This window comes from Rhinoderma darwinii, chromosome 8, assembly GCF_050947455.1.
Source record: "Rhinoderma darwinii isolate aRhiDar2 chromosome 8, aRhiDar2.hap1, whole genome shotgun sequence".
NCBI classification, from domain to species: Eukaryota; Metazoa; Chordata; class Amphibia; order Anura; family Rhinodermatidae; genus Rhinoderma; species Rhinoderma darwinii.
In genome coordinates, this window is record NC_134694.1 from 19,422,152 (window position 1) to 19,442,201 (window position 20,050).

The window sequence follows — 20,050 nt, forward strand, 5'->3', positions numbered from 1 at the left end:
CGGTATTGACCGCAGCATTTAACGAGTTAAACGAGCGGGATCACGCCCGAGTGCGATGCCACTTGTTCCTCTGAAGAGTCGGCTGTAACAAACAGCTGACACCAGCATCGTATGGAGCGGGTTCACTCCGTAAGCCCGCTCCATACTTCCTCTACCCGACTTGTTAAATGTCGGGAAGGGGTTAAAATTCATGTGCAACCATGTGATGTTGCTTACTTATCGAGAGCAAGCGGCTCTCCTTTCTTGGCGGTGGCGTCCCCTTTATGACGTCAAATATCCTAATAGGACAACCCCCTTTAAACCCGGCCTGGGGTCCGTCATGGTCATCTGCTAGCACTCTATAAATGTGGCTATATTTTATCTCCATATGGAGAACCCCTTTTAATCCCCTGAATCTCACTTTGTTCTGTTAAATCAGTCACAATCCTCTAAATGCTTCGTTGTTTTCTTTTCCTCCAGAAAGTATTGTTTCTTCCATTATCGTGGCCTAAGGATTTACCTACGTTTCTCTGCGTGTGACCAGGAGCCATGGATACATTCCCACCTAAAGGACTTTGAAGAGGTGCACAACAATAACTTCCTGCATGGCGCACATGATTTCCACACCTTTTTCTACTAACTTCTAAATTTTTGACAGTTCGAATTTTTAACTTGAAATATTTTATTCGTTTTAAAAAAATATATATGTATATAAAAATTATTTTGGAAAAAGTGCCTTAAATGGTTAAGTCAACTAACTTCTTTTTTTTATTTTAGAGTCTTATCAAAAAATTCCTCATACAGTTTCTATTTTTTTTTCCCCGCAAATATAGTGATTTTAGGGTTGGCAGTGCTGATGTTGGCTTAACCTGAAGCTCTGCTGTTAGGAGCCACATTAATGTATTTGACAAATGCATTATGAGCAATTCTCTAATATATATCTCTCTATACCTAAAACCATTCTCTCCCATCACTATTTATTGAGCAACTAGACCGGCAAGGCTGGATTTAGTTTTTGGTGCAGTATTTTATTTTTACATTTTTTCAAAAATATTAAAACACTGAGTCGATACAGAAAGTCATTCCTTTCTACTCCTCTCTTTTGTGTCCACTCGTGTTTGGTTTCAAAAACTGCATATGTAAATCCAGCCTAAAGACTCTAGCTATTTTGGCTCTAAGTAGGACTTCTATGTGGGCCTACTGTACTTTCTTATTATTTTTCAGTTGAATTCTGTATGAAACCCCCATGACCAACTGTGTTCTGTAGTTGTACCCCTCAGCGAGTGGTCCGTTCTCATGGAGCGACACTACAGGGGTAATAAAGTATTACAGTGTCCATAGTAGTCAATGGGTTGGTTAATTCACTGACATGATGGGTCCTCCAGAAAGAAAGAGCAGCTCTTTGTAGCCGCACCGGTGGATAGATTGCAGTCCTCAATTCGGGACCTCTTCTATTATTGGAGAATTCCCGATTTTGAAAATGGATTTTCTAAGCCAGACAAGACATGGTGCTTAATGCAACTTCCTATTTTACAGTTTTAGGCCTCATGCACACGACCGTAATGGTTTTCACTGTCCACAAATACGGCTGCTCATCCGTAGCCATGCGGAAACGCCCTTAGACTTCTATGGGCAAGTCCGTGCTGCAATCGCGTGCAAGAATAAGACGTGTTCTATAGTTTGCCGATCATTTCTACAGCCCGGACGCACATCTGTAAATATATGGAAAGGTGTCCGTAGACATGAATGGGTCTGAATTTCATCCGTAACTACGGATTCTGTAATTATGGATGAACTATGTTTGTGTGCGTAGGGCCTTAGGGAATGTCATTATAAGCTAGCGCTGCTCCAGCATGTTAAGTCATTGATAATAATACATACTGCTGATATAGTGTTTAAAGTCCTTGCAAACCAAAGCCATTCCTAAATGTATTATAAGTTTGAGGACTCTTTTGCTTAGACTGGGTCTCATATTCTATGTACAGTCCCTCTATTTAGTCTCCCCCCACGTCTAACGTTTTGAGGCTAAAAACAACCTTATCGATGCTAGCCACGTGCGGCACTCCAGGTATAACATCGTCAAAGAGTAAAGGTGTTGTAGGAAAGCTCACCTCACATCCACACATAACGCCCGGGAGGGCCATCTGTCAGACCGTCCTGAAATAAATGATGGCAAAAATATTAAAGTTTAAAGTGGGTCCCCATCCCCCTTATTTAGTGGGGTGAAAGTACCTGAAAGTAAACCGCTGAGTGTGAGCGACGACTAACTGTTCTGCGAATGTTCAATAAAATATATTTTTTGGGCTTAAATTCTGTTGTGATATATTCCGATATTAAAACCGCTTCAAAACGTATTTTTAAAGGTGTATTCGAATGTCTTGGCACGTTTCTAGGATATGTTGCAACATTATGACCGCTGGGAGTCCGACCGCTTGGACCCCCAGTGATTCCAAGAATGAAGGGGCCGATGTACCTTCAACCTTTTCCCCTGCACATGGCGGGCGGCTGTGAGGAGTCGTGGCACTTTATAGCTGAGTTCCCACGGGGCCAGATACCCTGCATAAAAGCACGCAATTTTGCTGCGGAAAACTGCAGCTTTAGCAGGCCAGCCTCCTGGGATGACGTTTCATCCCAGGAGACCGCTGCAGCGGCAGTCACATGGGATCACAGCCTGTGATTGGCTGCAGCGGCAGTCACATGGGATCACAGCCTGTGGTTGGCTGCAGTGGTCACATGGGATGAAACGTCATCCCAGGAGGCTGCACTGGAGGGAGAAACACAGACTTCTGGATAAGTATAAGAAATTTTTTTTTGCGGCGTGATTGCAGGGAACCCGCCGCAAAAAAAAAAATGCAACAACTGCTATTTGTTGCGGTATTTACCTCCCCATTGAATTCAATGGGGGAAAACCTGCAACAAATAAGCAGCGTTTATGCAAATACAATTCATGTGCTGTGGAATACATTTCTGCACCGCAGGTCAATTTCTGAGCGTTTTTTCCACTCTGTATCGACGCAGCGTGTGGAGATTATTTGTTTTAGCTCATTCACGTTGCTGCTACTGTATTTGCTGCGGATTTTCCGCAACAAATTCTGTTGCGGAAAAAACACAGTATTTTCGCAACGTGTGAACTGACCCTACTAGTGCTGCACTGCCTTCATTCTTAGGATGGGTAAGTTTCTCGGCAGTCAATATTCCATCAGTTCTTGTGGTTGGAAAATCCCTTAAAGGGGTTTTCTCACAAGGGACGTTTATGACAGCCACAGGATATGTTATAAATGTCAGATCGATGCCTATCTCTGGAACGGGGCCCCCTAAACTCCATTCTAGCTCTTGGTGCTAACATTGTCTCCCGGCCACTTCCTGACTTTATGGTCGGGAGTTACGGAAACAGAGTAGCTCGCTGAGCTACGCCGTTTTCGTAACGCCTATACTAGTGAATGGCAGTTCCGGAAGCAGCTTGGCGTGTGAGCTACTGTTTTGTAATTACCATTCAGTTCTATGGGACTTAGCGTAGTGGCCGGGAGAGCGCATTAGCACCAAAAGCTAGAACGGGGTTTAGGGGGCTCCATTCTAGAGATAGATGCGTGTCCCACCTATCTGGCATTTATTGGAAAACACCTTTAAGTCACTGTAACAAACCTTTTCTATTGTACATGGTTTTTCCACCTGTCTAATGCAGCCGGCAGTGTTCGCAATGGTTGCTGAAAGTCCTCTTGCCATGGTTACAGCCCGGGAGATTTATTTATTATGTTATCTCATTTCATATTCTAGTTTGCTATACTTCCCAAATGTAATGTTCTATGGTTTTCTGTAAGTAACGTTTGTTAAAAGGAATACAATCCATACACCCCAGTCTGTAATACAGCAGCTATATTAGTGGATGCAGAATACTTTATTTACCATTTATAACTAGATGTTACCTGTTGACTTGAGATCCTTTCCGGAGATGGACATTAAGAGCAAACTTTGAGAAGAACCGTGCGTTCTCCACCCAAGCGCCACAATGGCACATGGCAAGCAAGAATGGGTATGCCAGTCTCCCTCCCTGCTGATCAAGACTTAAGAGGGTTCACAAGGCTCGCTTTACATTCTACTAGAAAACAATTTAACGCACGTTTCAGTTCTATTCTAGATAAACTACATGTGTCCAGACCTGTGTACGTCACACTAGACTCAAGAGAGGGCTGTTGAGCCACACGTTGCAGAACATGGCTTTGAACTACTATGATTTTTTTGCGTAAACGCTTTGGGCAAGCGCTATACATTTATTCTTAATGCAGAGTCAGAGGCGGCAGCGCATGGCACAGGGGTTGTCTGGGGTTTCCTGGATCCCCTCAGGCCCTGTACTAGGCTTAACACTTTCGCCCGGAGTGTTCCTTTACAGGTAGTGAAAAGTGATACATCCCTCCAGAGACCACGTTTCCAGTGGCAGCGTGCTTTACACCACGCCAGCCAATGCTTGTGTATGGGGGGGGGGGGGTGTCTTAGGCTTGTGTGCGCCCATTTCATGAAGCCCATGTTGCACAGCTCTTGTGCTGATGTCACTTCCAGGGGCAGTTTGGTATTCTAGTAAATGATGCAACAGAAGATTGGCGGGTTATACGTGCCACGTGCTGTCATTCTCTTATATGTGCACTGGTCAAGAGTCGCTCATCTGACTAGTTCACCTATGTGAATATTCACTTGTGCTCTGGTTATCACTTTAATAGGTTAGGAGGGTTGATGAGGTGGTAGATTCCCTGATCGGAGTGCGTAAGATGTTCTGTAACGTATCAAAGGCCCTTTCTATAAGATGAAAGTGTGGTCAGCTGACAGCCATCTAGTCACTAGTGTGTATGTCTAATTTTATAACAGGCTTTTTATATACTGAAGTATATGGACAGGCTAAGAGTCTGCCTTGGACAGTAGACCACCCACCAATACTAAAGGTGCCATCTGTTGCATGTGACGTGCCACTCATCTAGAGCAGGAATGATGTTAGTACCTGCACCTGTCTTGTCAAAATGTTACAAATCTGATATCTTCCAAAATAAAACATGAGCATTTCCAAAAATGAGTGCAAGCAAATGCCCACAGGTTCCACCAGAGATGTCTAGCAACTGCAGAAGGTATCATGGAATGTTTCATGGTGCATAGATTTCTGCAAGTTCCATTCCGAAGAATGGAGCTGATTTTCAGGTGCAGAAAGTTCTGCAACACAATCTGTCGTGTGTGAATCCCCCCTAATGCCTTGTTCACACTGACTTAAAAACTGTATGCAAACTCATCAGGTTTCCAAAGCCTGAATTGGATCCAGGAGAGGAGACGTGTAAGGCTATGTTCACACGGGGTCTTTTGCCGAGTTTTTTGACGCGGAAACCGCGTCGCAAAACTCGGCAGAAACGGCCCGAGAACGCCTCCCATTGATTTCAATGGGAGGCGTCGGCGTCTTTTTCCCGCGAGCAGTAAAACTGCCTCGCGGGAAAAAGAAGCGACATGCCCTATCTTCGGGCGCTTCCGCCTCCGACCTCCCATTGACTTCAATGGGAGGCAGGAGAAAGCGTGTTTTCTGCCCGCGGCGCTCAATGGCCGCGGGCGAAAAACGGCGCGATCATTGCTATTCACACGGAGTATTTTGGGGGAGGAATATCTGCCTCAAAATTCCGTTTGGAGCTTTGAGGCAGATATTCCTCCCCCAAAATACTCCGTGTGAACATAGCCTAAGGCCTTCCTTTTATATTTTCAATTTAGCTTCAGTTCCTGTTTTTTTTTTTTTTTGCCGAAATTCAAAATCTGCGCTGTGTGAACAGTGTAATACAGCGCCAATAAAGGTGCCTCGGACCGCATACAGAGGATTATTTTTCTGTTGGATCGCAGTATGTGCCAATGGATGCCACATAGCGCAGCTATTCTCCCCCAGAAGCATTGCTTCTAGGGGAGAATGTTCACATAATACAGTCCCCACAGTAGTACAGAGCCGCAGGGACTGTGCACGCGTCACCTAAATTCTCATCTGCATTTTAAATTCCACACAGGACAGAAATGCTGCGGATTTTCTGTACGAATTTGCAAATGCAAGATCCACAGAGGAAGATAGCAAATGGATGAGACTTAAATAAATCTCATCCACATGCTGCGGAAACAATGTGGCCGCGTTGCAACGCACAAGTTGCCGCAATTGTCTAAAAGAAAGCCAAACGTTTTGGATTTATTGCAACCGTTAAGACGCGGTCGCAGCAACTTGAGGGTCGCAACTCTGCCACGTTCACTTGCATTACTGCGATATACGCAGAACGACACGGCAATCGTGACCTGTACCTAACCTTCCCGACGCAGATAACTCGCAGAGGATTGTATAGGCTGGATACATCTTTCGGCTGTGAGCATTGCTTGCCTTTTTTTTTGTCTGGATGTAAGCGAGAATAATTTTTGCTCACTGACAAACAGACATTTTGAAACACAACTTATTGTACAGTTTTATTCACATAAAACCCAGAGGATTAGTTGGACCTCTTGAGGGAATCCTGTAAAAGCTCCAGCAGCTGCTATTGTAGCGTCTGTGTCTTTTGTTTCCAATAGTCTTGACTCGTGCTTTACAGGTCCTTCTCCATGAATTAGAAGATCATCAAAAAGTTAATTTAGTTCAGTAATTCAATTCAATATTATATAGATTCATTACACACCGTTATCTGTTTCCAGCATTTTTTCCTTTTAATCTTGATTATGGTAACCGTTAATGAAAACCCAAAATTTAGTGTCTCAAAATTAGAATATTATATAAGCCCAATTTCAAGAATGGTTTTTAATTCCCGAAATGTTAGCCTACTGAAAAGTATGTCCAGTATATGCCCTTAATACTTGGTTGGGGCTCCTTTGGCATGAATTACTGCATCAATGTGGCGTGGCACGGAGGGGATCAGCCTGTGGCACTGCTGAGGTGTTATCAATGCGGTGTGGCATGGAGGCGATCAGCCTGTGGCACTGCTGAGGTGTTATCAATGCCGCGTGGCATGGAGGTGATCAGCCTGTGGCACTGCTGAGGTGGTATGGAAGGCCAGGTTGCTTTGATAGCGGCCTTCAGCTCGTCTGCATTGTTGGGTCTGGTGTCTCATCTTCCTCTTGACAATACCCTATAGATTCTCTATGGGGTTTAGGTCAGGTGAGTTTGCTGGCCAATCAAGCACAGTGATACTGCGGTTATTACACCAGGTATTGGCACTCTTGGCAGTTTGGGCAGGTGCCAAGTCCTGCTGGAAAATGAAATCAGCATCTCCAAAAAGCTTGTCAGCAGAGGGAAGCATGAAGTGCTCTAAAATGTCCTGGTAGATGCTGCGCTGACTCTGGACTTTATATAACACAGTGGACCAACACCAGCAGAAGACACGGCCCCCAAACCATCACTGACTGTGGAAACTTCACACTGGACCGCAAGCAACTTGGATTGATGTCTCTCCACTCTTCCGCCAGACTCCGGGACTGAGATTTCCAAATGAAATGCAAAATTTACTTTCATCTGAAAACAGGACTTTGGACACTGAGCAACAGACCAGTTCTATTTCTCCTTAGCCCAGGTAAGATGCTTCTGACGTTGTCTCTGGGTCATGAGTGGCTTGACACAAGGAATGCGACAGTTGTCGACCATGTCCTGGATACGTCTGTGTCTGGTGGCTCTTGAAGCACTGACTCTAGCCGTAGTCACTCCCTGTGAATCTCCCCCAGATTCCTGAATGGCATTTTCTTGACGATCCTTTCAAGGCTGCGGTTATCCCTGTTGCTTGTGCACCTTTTTCTACCACACTTTTTCCATCCTCTCAACTTTCCATTAATATGCTGGGATACAGCACTCTGGACAACTAGCTTCCTAACAAATGTCCTTTTGTGGCTTACCCTCATTGTGGAGGTGTCAATGACTGTCTTCTGGACAACTGTCAAGTCTGCAGTCTTCCCCATGATTGTGTAGCTGACTGACCCAGACTGATGGACCATTTAACCCCTTAATGACCGCCGATTAGCCTTTTCACGACGGTCATTACTGGGCTTTATTCTACAGCGCTGCTATTCCACGGCGCTGCATTAGAATAAAGTAAACAGCAGGGAGCCGTCAAATCTCCCTGCTCTCAACTGCCAGACGTAGCTGAGGGCTGGGGGCGTCCCTGCTCGACCGGGTGAGAACGATATTAGCATGCACCGCATCTGAGTGGTTTTGGAGAGAGGGAGGGAGCTCCCTCTCATCCCACTGACACCCGGCGATAAGATCGCCGAGTGTCTGTGTCTCCGATGGCAGCCGGGGGCCTAATAAAGGCCCCCAGGTCTGCCTGTAATGAATGCTTGCTAGGTCATCCCGGAGGCATGTCCTAGCAGATGCCTGTCCGTTTTAAACGGACAGGCAGCAATACACTGCAATACAAAAGTATTGCAGTGTATTATAATAGCGATCGGAGAATCGCATATGAAAGTCCCCTAATGGGACTAGTAAAAAAGTTGAATAAAGTTAATAAAAAAAAAATGAAAAACCCACTTTTTCCCCTTACGAAATGCTTTACTATTAAAATAAAACACAATAAAGCAAAAAAGTTACACATATTTGATATTGCCGCGTCCGTAATGACCCCGACTATAAAGCTGTTACATTATTTAACCCGCACGGTGAACGCCATAAAAAAATAAAATAAAAAACAATGGAAAAATTGCTGTTTTCTGTTAATCCTGACTTTTTTTTTAAATTTGATAAAAAGTCGCATCTACTCCAAAATGGTACCAATAAAAACTACAAGTCGTCCCGCAAAAAAAAAAAAGCCCTCATACAACTGTATCGGCGGAACAATAAAATAGTTATGACTCTTCAAATATGGAGACGCAAGAACAAATAATTTTGAAAAAAAAGCGTTTTTACTGTGTAAGTAGTAAAACACAAAACCTATACAAATTTGGTATCTTTGCAAGCGTAACAACCCGCTGAATAAAGTTATTGTGTTATTTATACCACACGGTAAACGACGCAGATTTAGGGTGCAAAAAAAGAGTGGTGAAATTTCAGGTTTTCTTCCCCCCCCCCCCCCAAAAAAGTTTATAAAAGTTAATGAATAAATTATATGTACCCCAAAATGGTGCTATTAAAAAGTACAACTTGTCCCGCGAAAAACAAGACCTTATACAGCTATGTCGACGCAAAAATAAAAAAGTTATAGCTCTTCGAATGTGACAATGGAAGAACTTAAAAAATGGCTTGGTCTTTAGGGTCCAGAATGCAAGCAGGGGGAAGGGGTTAAAGGCTTAGGAAACCTTGGCTGGTGTTTTGTGTTGATTCTCTAATTAGTGTCATCATGAGTCTACAATCTTCAACTTTTACCCAATATTCTAATTTTCTGAGACACTACATTTTGGGTTTTCATTAACGGTTAGCCATAATCATCAAAATTAAAAGAAGAAAATGCTGGAAATAGATCACTCTGTGTGTAATGAATCTGTATAATATAGAAGTTTCACTTTTTGAATTGAATTACTGAAATAAATTAACTTTTTGATGATCTTCTAATTCATTGAGAAAGACCTATATAGTCAGATGAATCCGTGACTACTAATGTCAAAGAGAAGAGCGGTCTGGATAACCGGTTTAGTGAAATACGTCCCCTCCATGAAAGGAAATGGTACAAGTCTTTGTATGCTTTAGATGTCAGACTTGTCTCCTACAGTATATATAGAGGTTGTACATACAGTATATGGCTTTGTTTAGACCCCCCTCTAGTGGTCAAATTTTAAGTTGCAACTTTTATTATATGTATCTTGTTAAATGTTTGTATTTTGGGATTTCCATGTACCAAATAATATTTTGGAAAACAATAATAATTTGTGTAGTATATGTGAGTACAGGATCACTTTAGGCTCTGTTCCCATCTGGGTTGAAGTCTCCGTCGCAGATACCGTCATATATGACGGAATAAGTATTGCTGCTCGCAGCATTGTTCCCCCCCCCCCCCCCCCATCAAAACGAGAGACACCACATCGTAACCTGACGGATCCCATTAAAAGTCAATGGTGTCAGTCGTGTGCTAGTGGAATCCATCCTATGATGAATTAGACAGAGCATTGTGGCCTCCATTGTGAACGGAAGCCAAAATGCAAATGTGAACATAGTCTTATATTATAGGTGTTTTCCAACATTAGGAAAGCTTTCAAATTCTCCTTTGTTCTGCCACTGCCGGCCTCCACGGATCCCTGACACTCCAGTATTTATGGCCAGTTTTACATAGCGTATTACTAGATCAATGGTCTAGATGTGATCTTGTACAGGTGGTGATACATTTTTGAAAAAGAGGCTTCAAATCCTCTATAAAACTCATCACCTGCAAGGACAAACCGTCCCATAATCTTACAGCTCCTATAGGATTTCACCTTTCTATGGTTATGATAAAAGCTTCTTTTCTTATGTTTGTTGGCCTGGGTGTAAAAAGATCCTTAAAGGAGTTTTACAGTTTTATTTATCTTATGCTAAATCATTTCATAGGGGGAAGGTCTGCAAATATCTAATTTACTTTGTGTTTCAATTCAACACCATTGTCAAGATCACTGCTTACTGTCGGTGAATAGAATCATTCTTGGAAAGCTACATTCATAAAAACAGCACACAAAACCTGTAAGTGTAGGTATGCACTAATGTGTCTGTGTGTGTGTATATATATATGTATATGTGTGTGTGTGTATATATATGTATATATATATATATATATATATATATGTATATATATATATATATATACATACACACACACGTTTTTGTCTCCATTCATCTAATGTCTATGGTTAGAGAAAATGGAACTGTAGCCCGAACTCTTTTTTTGTTTTTTACAGGCAGTCATTTAATTGGTTGGCACTCAGTGGACACTGGTACAGGAGCTGCTCACAGGCGCTATATTAGGCCATAAAGTGCACAATGTCGACCGGTTCTATAACCGACTGTTAAAAGTGGGGATAAACTATACTATGTGGAGGCCACTATGGGGCATTAAACTGTGGTGGGGCCACTATGGGGGCATTATAATGTGTGGGGGGCACTATGGGGGCATTATACTGTGTAGTGGCCACTGGGGGGCATTATACCGTGGGGGCACTATGGTGCATTATGTTTATGATGGCCAATTTGGGGGCGTTATACGGTATGGGGGCTCTGTAGGGGCATTACACTGTGTGGAAGTCTGTGGAGGCATTATACTGTGAGGAAGCTTTATAGGAGCATGATACAGTGTTGGTGGAACTGGGTGTGTATGGTCAAGGATTGGGTGGGGTTAGAGGCATGGCTTAACGGGGGGAAAAAATTGAAGCGACATTCTGCATCAGCTGTCCCTCTTTACTATACTGCAAAGTTGGGAGGTATTTGACAGGATGCTGGTACAGATGACATTTGAATGGCAAAGGAAATCATACCATTATCCCCGATCCAGGCCGTTGCAGCGTCAGCCTGGCTGTCAGTTACAGCCGAGCTCCAGCAGCAATTGCGCAGGCACAACTCCTGTGCTCGCTTGATCTGTGACGTCCATGTATGGCATTCTGCGGCAACTCACCACCACAGATGACGTACATGCACGTCATTCTGAGTTAAGGGGTTTACTTGTTGAATTAAAGATGCTGTCATTTTTTAAATCGCCATCTAAAATGAAGAATTATTTTTTCTTTTTTTTTTTTAAATTCAAATAATATTTTTATAAATTTTCCAAGAAATTATACAATACACAACACAACACAACATGTAAAAAGGAAACCCCCCCTAACTCCCCCCACCCCCTAGCACAGATATATGATATATATGTTTATTTCGAGTGATACATTCATCGTATGTAAGGAAGGAAACTTACAGTGGTGAGTAATGGCAAAGTGACACAAACTGTACACCATATATTCATCAGGTTTAGGCATAACTACATGGGACATCTCAACATGAAGACCTCCCTCCATTGAATATAACATCACGTTTCACACTTGCATCACCGGTGCCCGTTCTGGCACATTCAACCATGGTCCCCATATGGTGTAAAAAAAATTGTAGCATTTCGTTTTACATACACAGACCTCTCCAATAGAATCATTTTGTTTACCTTTTTAATAAACTCTATGAAGTATCTTTTTAATTGAATTTTGCATTGTGCCATCCCTCTGTAATTCCTCCTAGAAATTTATGAATAAATTGATAACTGGGCATTGCTATTCCCTTAGTCAAAGAGGCGTGTCCCTACACTGTCTCACTCTGACAGCAATGATTGGACATTGTCAGTCTGTGTAGTGACACACCCCCAACTGGTAAACCCTGGTTGTCAATTTACTCATACATTTCTAAGAGGAATAAGAGAGGAATGGCAAAACGTAGAGTTCTAAGAAAAGATGATCCAGGATTGTTATTGAATGGGAATACCATTTTTTACTAAAACAGACATGTCAGGAGAGGTGACAGGTACTCTAAATTGTTTACATTGTATTCAAGACGGCAGAGTTGCGGTACTATACGTCATAGGTGTTCCCACTTGCTGAATATACAGTATAGAGATAATGATCAGATAGATCTGTAATTAAGGACCTTACAAATATTTAAGTGGTTCCTGAATTTTGACTAACCTTATATATTATAACAAAATTCATTAACAATTCGGTTAAAGGGGTTTTCCAGTTTTATGTGAATAAAGCTTAAATGCTGTGTACACCTTTAGAAAGCAAATTATTATTTTTTTATAAATCAATATTTTAGGTGATATGAAACAACTTTTAAATTGACTTATTTTGTTTTTCTTCTACTTTTTAAGATGCAGCTTCTATGTAACCAGTATGCATAGAAGCTGTATCGTTCTGCTGAACTGACAGCTCGACTGAAAGCTGGTCCCACATGTCTCCGCACTCACAACCACCTTGTCAGCCAGTGACCACACCGCAGCAGTAGCCAGATCCTTACCACCCAACTTTCAAGTATCACAAAGAGGTACAACCGATGTGGCGCAATTTTTTTTCCGTTGGCAACGTTCTCGCCAGGGTTTCCGCTCCAGGAGTAGCCCGTAACGTCTGTCCATATATGGATAGTAAAGCAGACACAGATGATGCCAGTACATACAATCACCCGCCTGGAGTCGGGGACTGTCCCAATAAATCCGGGACAGTTGTGAGGTATGCCAGACCAGGTGGGACTTGCACCTATTGAACATTTATGGCAGATCCTGTGGATATACTGTAAATGTCCAAGATGGGAAAATCCCTTTGAATCAATGTATAGTGAAAAGTTCTGCAACTGACTAATATTCTAACTGTATTAAAAGATCTCTGATTGCTGTCATTCAATGGGAACATTTTTGTAAACCAGTACAGACCAAATGCAACTCACAACTAAAAAGTTTGTTACAATTGTATCCAGTTCAGGCAATCCTCTGTGCTTCAGCCCAATGTACACCTCCATTGCAAACAGAAAACACAGGGCTGCACCAAACCGGGGTTGGCTGTAGGATTGTATGACCGGCGCAGTCGGATAGGGTGCATGACTCATCCCTGTGGAAGTGGGCACCTCTGGCCCTGATGGCCTCAGCAACAGGTACTTGTGCCACGATTCCCAGTCTTGGCACCTAAAACTATGGAAAGGCACATTATTGGGTAAATTGCTCCTATGTTCTAGGCGCTCTTTTGTGGTCTTGTTTGCGGGACAGTCCTGCGGAGGGAAAAAACAAGACTGTGGGCAGGTATGTAAACCACTGGACAGCGAGTATTTAACCCCTTCATCACCTTTTAACTAGAGCTTTATCTTCTACTGGGGCCTCACAATTGTTTGTAGTCAATGTCAAAGTGATCAATTACCAACATTTATCTTAAAGTTTGTTTCCTGAACCCTGAAGTTACGTTGTTAAACCAGAGATTGGTACAACCATAGATAGCAGAGCCGTAGCTAGGCTTTCCTTCACCCGTGGCAAAGGTTCAGTTTGCTGCCCCATCCCTGTATCTAAATATCAGGGCAAGTTAAAATGGCTTGTTAACACTCCCCCCGGCACTCAGCACCTGTTGCCTCTCATAGCTATGCCTGTGCAATATATATTTACTTCTGTCACCAGCAACTGGGAGGCTGTATGTATGTACTGTATGTGTATGTGTACGGATATATATGTATGTGTGTGTGTGTGTATATATATATATATATATATATATATATATATATATATATATATACACACACACATACATACATACACACTACCGTTCAAAAGTTTAGGGTCACTCAGAAATGTCCTTATTTTAGCAAGAAAAGCAGTTTTTTTCCAATGAAGATAACAATAAATTAATCAGAAATACACTCTATACATTGTTAATGTGCTAAATGACTATTCTAGCTGCAAACGTCTGGTTTTTAATGCAATATCTACATAGGTGTATAGAGGCCCATTTCCAGCAACCATCACTCCAGTGTTCTAATGGTACATTGTGTTTGCTAACTGTGTTAGAAGGCTAATGGATGATTAGAAAACACTTGAAAACCCTTGTGCAATTATGTTAGCACCGCTGTAAACAGTTTTGCTGTTTAGAGGAGCTATAAAACTGACCTTCCTTTGAGCTAGTTGAGAATCTGGAGCATTACATTTGTGGGCTCGATTAAACTCTCAAAATGGCTAGAAAAAGAGAGCTTTCATGTGAAACTCGACAGTCTATTCTTGTTCTTAGAAATGAAGGCTATTCCATGCAAGAAATTGCCAAGAAACTGAAGATTTCCTACGAAAGCAAAGTTTGAAGGAGAAAATTATTATTTCAAATGTTGTAGGATGAAATGGGCTCCAATCAAGCGCTGTCCACAGGGTATGGCATAGTGTTGACAGATGGCGTCAGGCACGCTTCCAGCATCTTTTCAGTTGTTCTGCGTCTCACAAATGTTCTTCTGTGTGACCTAAAACTTCGATTCGTCTGTCCATAACACTTTTTTCCAATCTTCCTCTGTCCAATGTCTGTGTGCTTTTGCCCATATTAGTCTTTTCCTTTTATTAGCCAGTCTCAAATATGGCTTTTTCTTTGCCACTCTGCCCTGAAGGCCAGCATCCCAGAGTCGCCTCTTCACTGTAGACGTTGACACTGGCGTTTTGCAGGTACTATTTAATGAAGCTGCCAGTTGAGGACCTGTGAGGCGTCTATTTCTCAAACTAGAGACTCTAATGTACTTGTCTTGTTGCTCAGTTGTGCAGCGGGGCCTTCCACTTCTCTTTCTACTCTGGTTAGAGCCTGTGTGTGCTGTCCTCTGAAGGGATTAGTACACACCGTTGTAGGAAATCTTCAGTTTCTTGGCAATTTCTCGCATGGAATAGCCTTAATTTCTAATAACAAGAATAGACTGTCGAGTTACACATGAAAGCTCTTTTTCTAGCCATTTTGAGAGTTTAATCGAACCCACAAATGTAATGCTCCAGATTCTCAACTAGCTCAAAGGAAGGTCAGTTTTATAGCTCCTCTAAACAGCAAAACTGTTTACAGCGGTGCTAACATAATTGCACAAGGGTTTTCAAGTGTTTTCTAATCAAACATTAGCCTTCTAACACAGTTGAAAACCCTTGTGCAATTATGTTAGCACCGTTGTAAACAGTTTTGCTGTGTAGAGGAGCTATAAAACTGACCTTCCTTTGAGCTAGTTGAGAATCTGGAGCATTAAACTCTCAAAATGGCTAGAAAAAGAGAGCTTTCATGTGAAACTCGACAGTCTATTCTTGTTCTTAGAAATGAAGGCTATTCCATGCGAGAAATTGCCAAGAAACTGAAGATTTCCTACAACGGTGTGTACTAATCCCTTCAGAGGACAGCACACACAGGCTCCAACCAGAGTAGAAAGAGAAGTGGAAGGCCCCGCTGCACAACTGAGCAACAAGACAAGTACATTAGAGTCTCTAGTTTGAGAAATAGACGCCTCACAGGTCCTCAACTGGCAGCTTCATTAAATAGTACCTGCAAAACGCCAGTGTCAACGTCTACAGTGAAGAGGCGACTCTGGGATGCTGGCCTTCAGGGCAGAGTGGCAAAGAAAAAGCCATATCTGAGACTGGCTAATAAAAGTAAAAGATTGATATGGGCAAAAGCACACAGACATTGGACAGAGGAAGATTGGAAAAAAGTGTTATGGACAGACAACGCTGGTATTATTATGCTGCCATTATCTCTGATCCCAGAGATTCTCTTTTCTTGCTCATAATAAACACGGCGAGAAACAGAGGTCAGGTCTGTTGTAGGTTACAAGTCAGTGGGTTACAAAGAAATAAGACCTGTTCGTCATGTTTGACTACTCCCCCCACCGATGGGTGCACTATGAATTTCCCATCTCTGTGCTGGAATGTTTAGCTAGGTCCTATGCTATCAGCCATGTTTCCCCACTAGGGATATGTTCACGCAGGGCAGATACGATGCCTAAAAGTACACAGTGTATACACCCTGGACGCTGCAGAGAATTCTGGCCCAAAACCGGCACCAAATTGTGGTGCAGTTTTGCAGCCGCAATGTCCACTGTGGTAAACAGCAGGGAGGGAAAAAAGTTATACTTACCCATAGCAACGCATCCCTGATGTCCGGCAGCCCAGCCTCCTGGGATGACATTTCATCCCATGTGAACACTGCAGCCAATCACATGAGATGAAACATCATCCCTAGAGGCCTGGCAGGACGCAGGAGCAGAGAGATTTTACACCATAAAGGTCCATTGCAGAAAATCTGCAGTATTTACACATGTGAACCCGGCCTTATTGCTCTAATCAGATTACATGCTCCTAGTGAAAATGGTAGACAATCCAGTCTGATCACTGGGACCTTCACCCTTTGCCAGAACTACAAAGGACCCCCAGTAGCCCTGCCCTCCCCTCCCCCCACACATGGTGATGAGGAGCGTGTATGGAGTGACAACTCAACTCTGGGAGTTTCAGAAACAGCTGAGCGTCACAAGGTGCAGCTTCTCCATACAAACCCACCTCACTCCATGTGTGATACTAGCGGACAGTGGGGGTCCTAGCAGCTGGACCCCCATCAATCAAAGGGTGGTTTCACATGCAGCCTTTTCCAAAAAATAAAAATTAAAAAAAGGCCAAACATGCCACATTTCTTCAGTTTGTTTTTTTTGTGGCAAAAAAAATAAGTCACTGCAACCAGAAAATAGCTAGACGTCAACGTGGAGCTATAAAACACACCAGAACCATGGGCATATTTTTTTTTTTCTTTCTATTTGGTCTTACAATTTGTCAGTACTGGTTTTTTTTTTTTACAAGCATTTAGTAGCGGTTTTTTTCCCCCCTTTGAAAACGCAATGCTTTAAAATGGTGTTGCAAAGAGGATTGTTTGCATCACTATTTGGGCGGATTTACACGAACGTGTAATACGTCCGTGCAACACGCGTGTCTTTCACACGCGTCGCACGGACCTATGTTAGTCTATGGGGCAGTGCAGACTGCCAGTGATTTTTGCGCAGCGTGAGTCCGCTGCGTAAAACTCACGACAGGTCCTATATTTTTGCGTTTTTCGCACATCACACACCCATTGAAGTCAATGGCAGCGTGAAAATCACGCATGCCACACGGAGGCACCTCCGTGGCACGTGCGTGATTCGCGCAACAGCAGGCAAACATAAAAGCACCACGTGCTTTTGTTTACAAACATCCAGAGTGTCATAATAGCGGCTGCGCGAAAAGCACGCAGCCGCGCCCCATATGATCATGACACACGGAGCTGTTAAGTGCCTTTTGCGTGCGCAAAACGCACACGCTCGTGTAAATCCGTCCTTTGAGTCACCGTTAGCAAAAGAGACAATTTACAAATTTAAAAAAACACAAAGAAAAGTGTGACAGTAGCCCGAGTCCTATTAAGTGGATAAATGTTATTAGTCAAAATACCCCTATGTCCCTCTGAGGGTCAGTCCCTACTTTTAATCCCTTTCTCTATGTCTGAGTATTTAAAGGCTATGACCACTTTTGCAACCAAATTTTTGTTGCTCCATTGCAGCTGAAATAAAGACTTTTGCATATAGGAATTTCCCACCAGTTTGCGCCTTCAGATCTATGGAGACTACAACCATTCCCTGGTTCTGTCATATGCCCTCTCATCTGACCTATACAATTTGCCAACATACATTCGGTAGGTACATGATCCAGCAAAATACATACTAATATGGGGGTGCATGGGAATAATGTCTAGAGTTTTCATACATACAGACAGGATAATATACAAGAGATATAGATGAAGTGAACCTTGTGTGGTCCGAAATCTTAATGTGCAGTAAGAAGGTTCCCCTGAAAATATGATTCTAATGAACTGGAACCCTTGACGATCCACACTAAACAGGTAGCAAGCGTTCAGTTTTCCTGCAGCACCACCACAGGGGAAATGAAGAATTACAGTTCTCATTGAATCAATTGGACGTCCATATAATATATGGACATGTTGCGTCCTCCAGAACTAGATGCTCTTTGTAGCCCCTCTGTTCTGTGGATTCAGCATTCCCGAATCGGAAAACAAGACAACCTTTAACATGGATGACCTTTCAACCCTTTTTTTTTTTGTAGGTCCTTTTTAAGATCATTTGTTTTTCTGCTTAAAATGAAAAGTCGAAATTTAGATTTTGGATCTGCGTTGCTCCAAATCCTGGGAGGCTAGGCACCTTTTAACCCCGCTACACATACCAGCCAGAAACATTCTGTTCCTTGTGCTTATATCAAGTTTCATTACGAACATTAGTTTTGTGTTTAGCTGAGCGGACTGTCAATGTCGTAGAACTTGCCAGAACTTCCCATAAGACACACAAGACTCCAGTTTATTGAAAGTTTGACTCTTCCTGCAGCAAAGCTCAGTCAAGTCTGTAAACCGTCAGTCTCGTCACAGCGGCTGCTCAGGGCAAATGCTTTCAATTGAGGAGTTCTTTAGGCTCATGTACAAAAAGGAGTAACAATAAATATATATATATATGTCATGGGAAATGCATCCCGTGGGTAAGTAAAATATGCCAGATCCTTAAGAATTTGTTGGTTTATAACCCTATACCCAGCGTGCAGGGCATCACCTCCTTACTTGCCAGAACACTGATCCCCAATTTGCACCCTTACCAGAGATCGGTCACTAGTAAACTGGAAGTTGGACACTGTCATGTGCAATGAGGATTAGAGTTTTTCATGGCATCCAAGTGGCACCCGATAGTTTTCACAGACCCACTTTGGCATGTGAATAGGGTCTGTGAAAACTGACCCGACTCTCCGACACGACATGTCAGATCTTTCCACGGATCACTGACGGAACCTGGGCCGGCGCACACGGTTGTGTGCATGAGGAATAAGGGTAAGCTCACACGTAGCGTAAATACTGCCGATTTTCCGCTATGGATTTAGTTGCGGAAAATCTGCAGCATAATACAGTAGCAGCAGAGTTGTTAAGACTTGAACAGATCTCGTCCACGCGATGCGTAAATGCGGAGTAGAAAATACGCTGAAATTGTTCTGCGGCGAGTTTAATCCGCAGCATGTCAATTGTATTTGCGTAATCGCGGCTTCCTTGATTTCAATGGGAGGTAAAACCTGCAACAAATAAAGATTTTGCGTTTTTTTTTTTTTTTGTGGCAGTAAAGAAAATCGATTCCACTGCAAATCAGAAAAAATAAAAATCTTACCCAGAACTGCTTCTTCATCCAGGCCACGCTCCTGAGATGTTTCATCCCATGTGACTGCTGCAGCCAATCACAAGCTTCAGTGGTCATATGGGATAATAAGTCATTCCAGTAGCCATGGCGACGCAAGTAGGACATTTTTTCCTACGTGCAGTTTTCCGCAGCTGACATTCCAGCTGAAAAACTGAACCACAATTTGGTATGGTTTTCCGACCAGAATTCCCTGCAGCGCCCAGGGCGGATACGCAGTGTGCTTTTACGCAGCGTATCTGCTTAGTGTGAACATCGCCTAAAGCAGTTGTCCAGGATTAGAAAAAAGGTGTTCGCTTTTTTTCCCCCATGGGCTGTGACTGGAATTATCGCCGTTGAAGTGAAAGGGGGGGGGGGGGCGGGGGGGTGAGCTGCATTACCAGGCACTGCCTATGGACAAGAGGAGCGTTGTTTCTGAAGGGCAAAAGAAAAGCA

General features: G+C 42.9%; 1 protein-coding gene across 1 annotated transcript in view; it reads left to right on the forward strand.

The window, feature by feature from the left end:
* Positions 1–2,289, forward strand: part of LOC142659362 (protein bicaudal D homolog 2-like) — a 32,070-nt gene extending 29,781 nt beyond the window's left edge. Inside the window, exon 9 of the mRNA XM_075835434.1 lies at positions 460–2,289. Coding sequence (XP_075691549.1) covers position 460 — 1 coding nt within the window. The 3' untranslated portion in view covers positions 461–2,289. The remainder of the gene's footprint in view (positions 1–459) is intronic.
* The last annotated feature ends 17,761 nt before the right edge of the window (positions 2,290–20,050 follow it).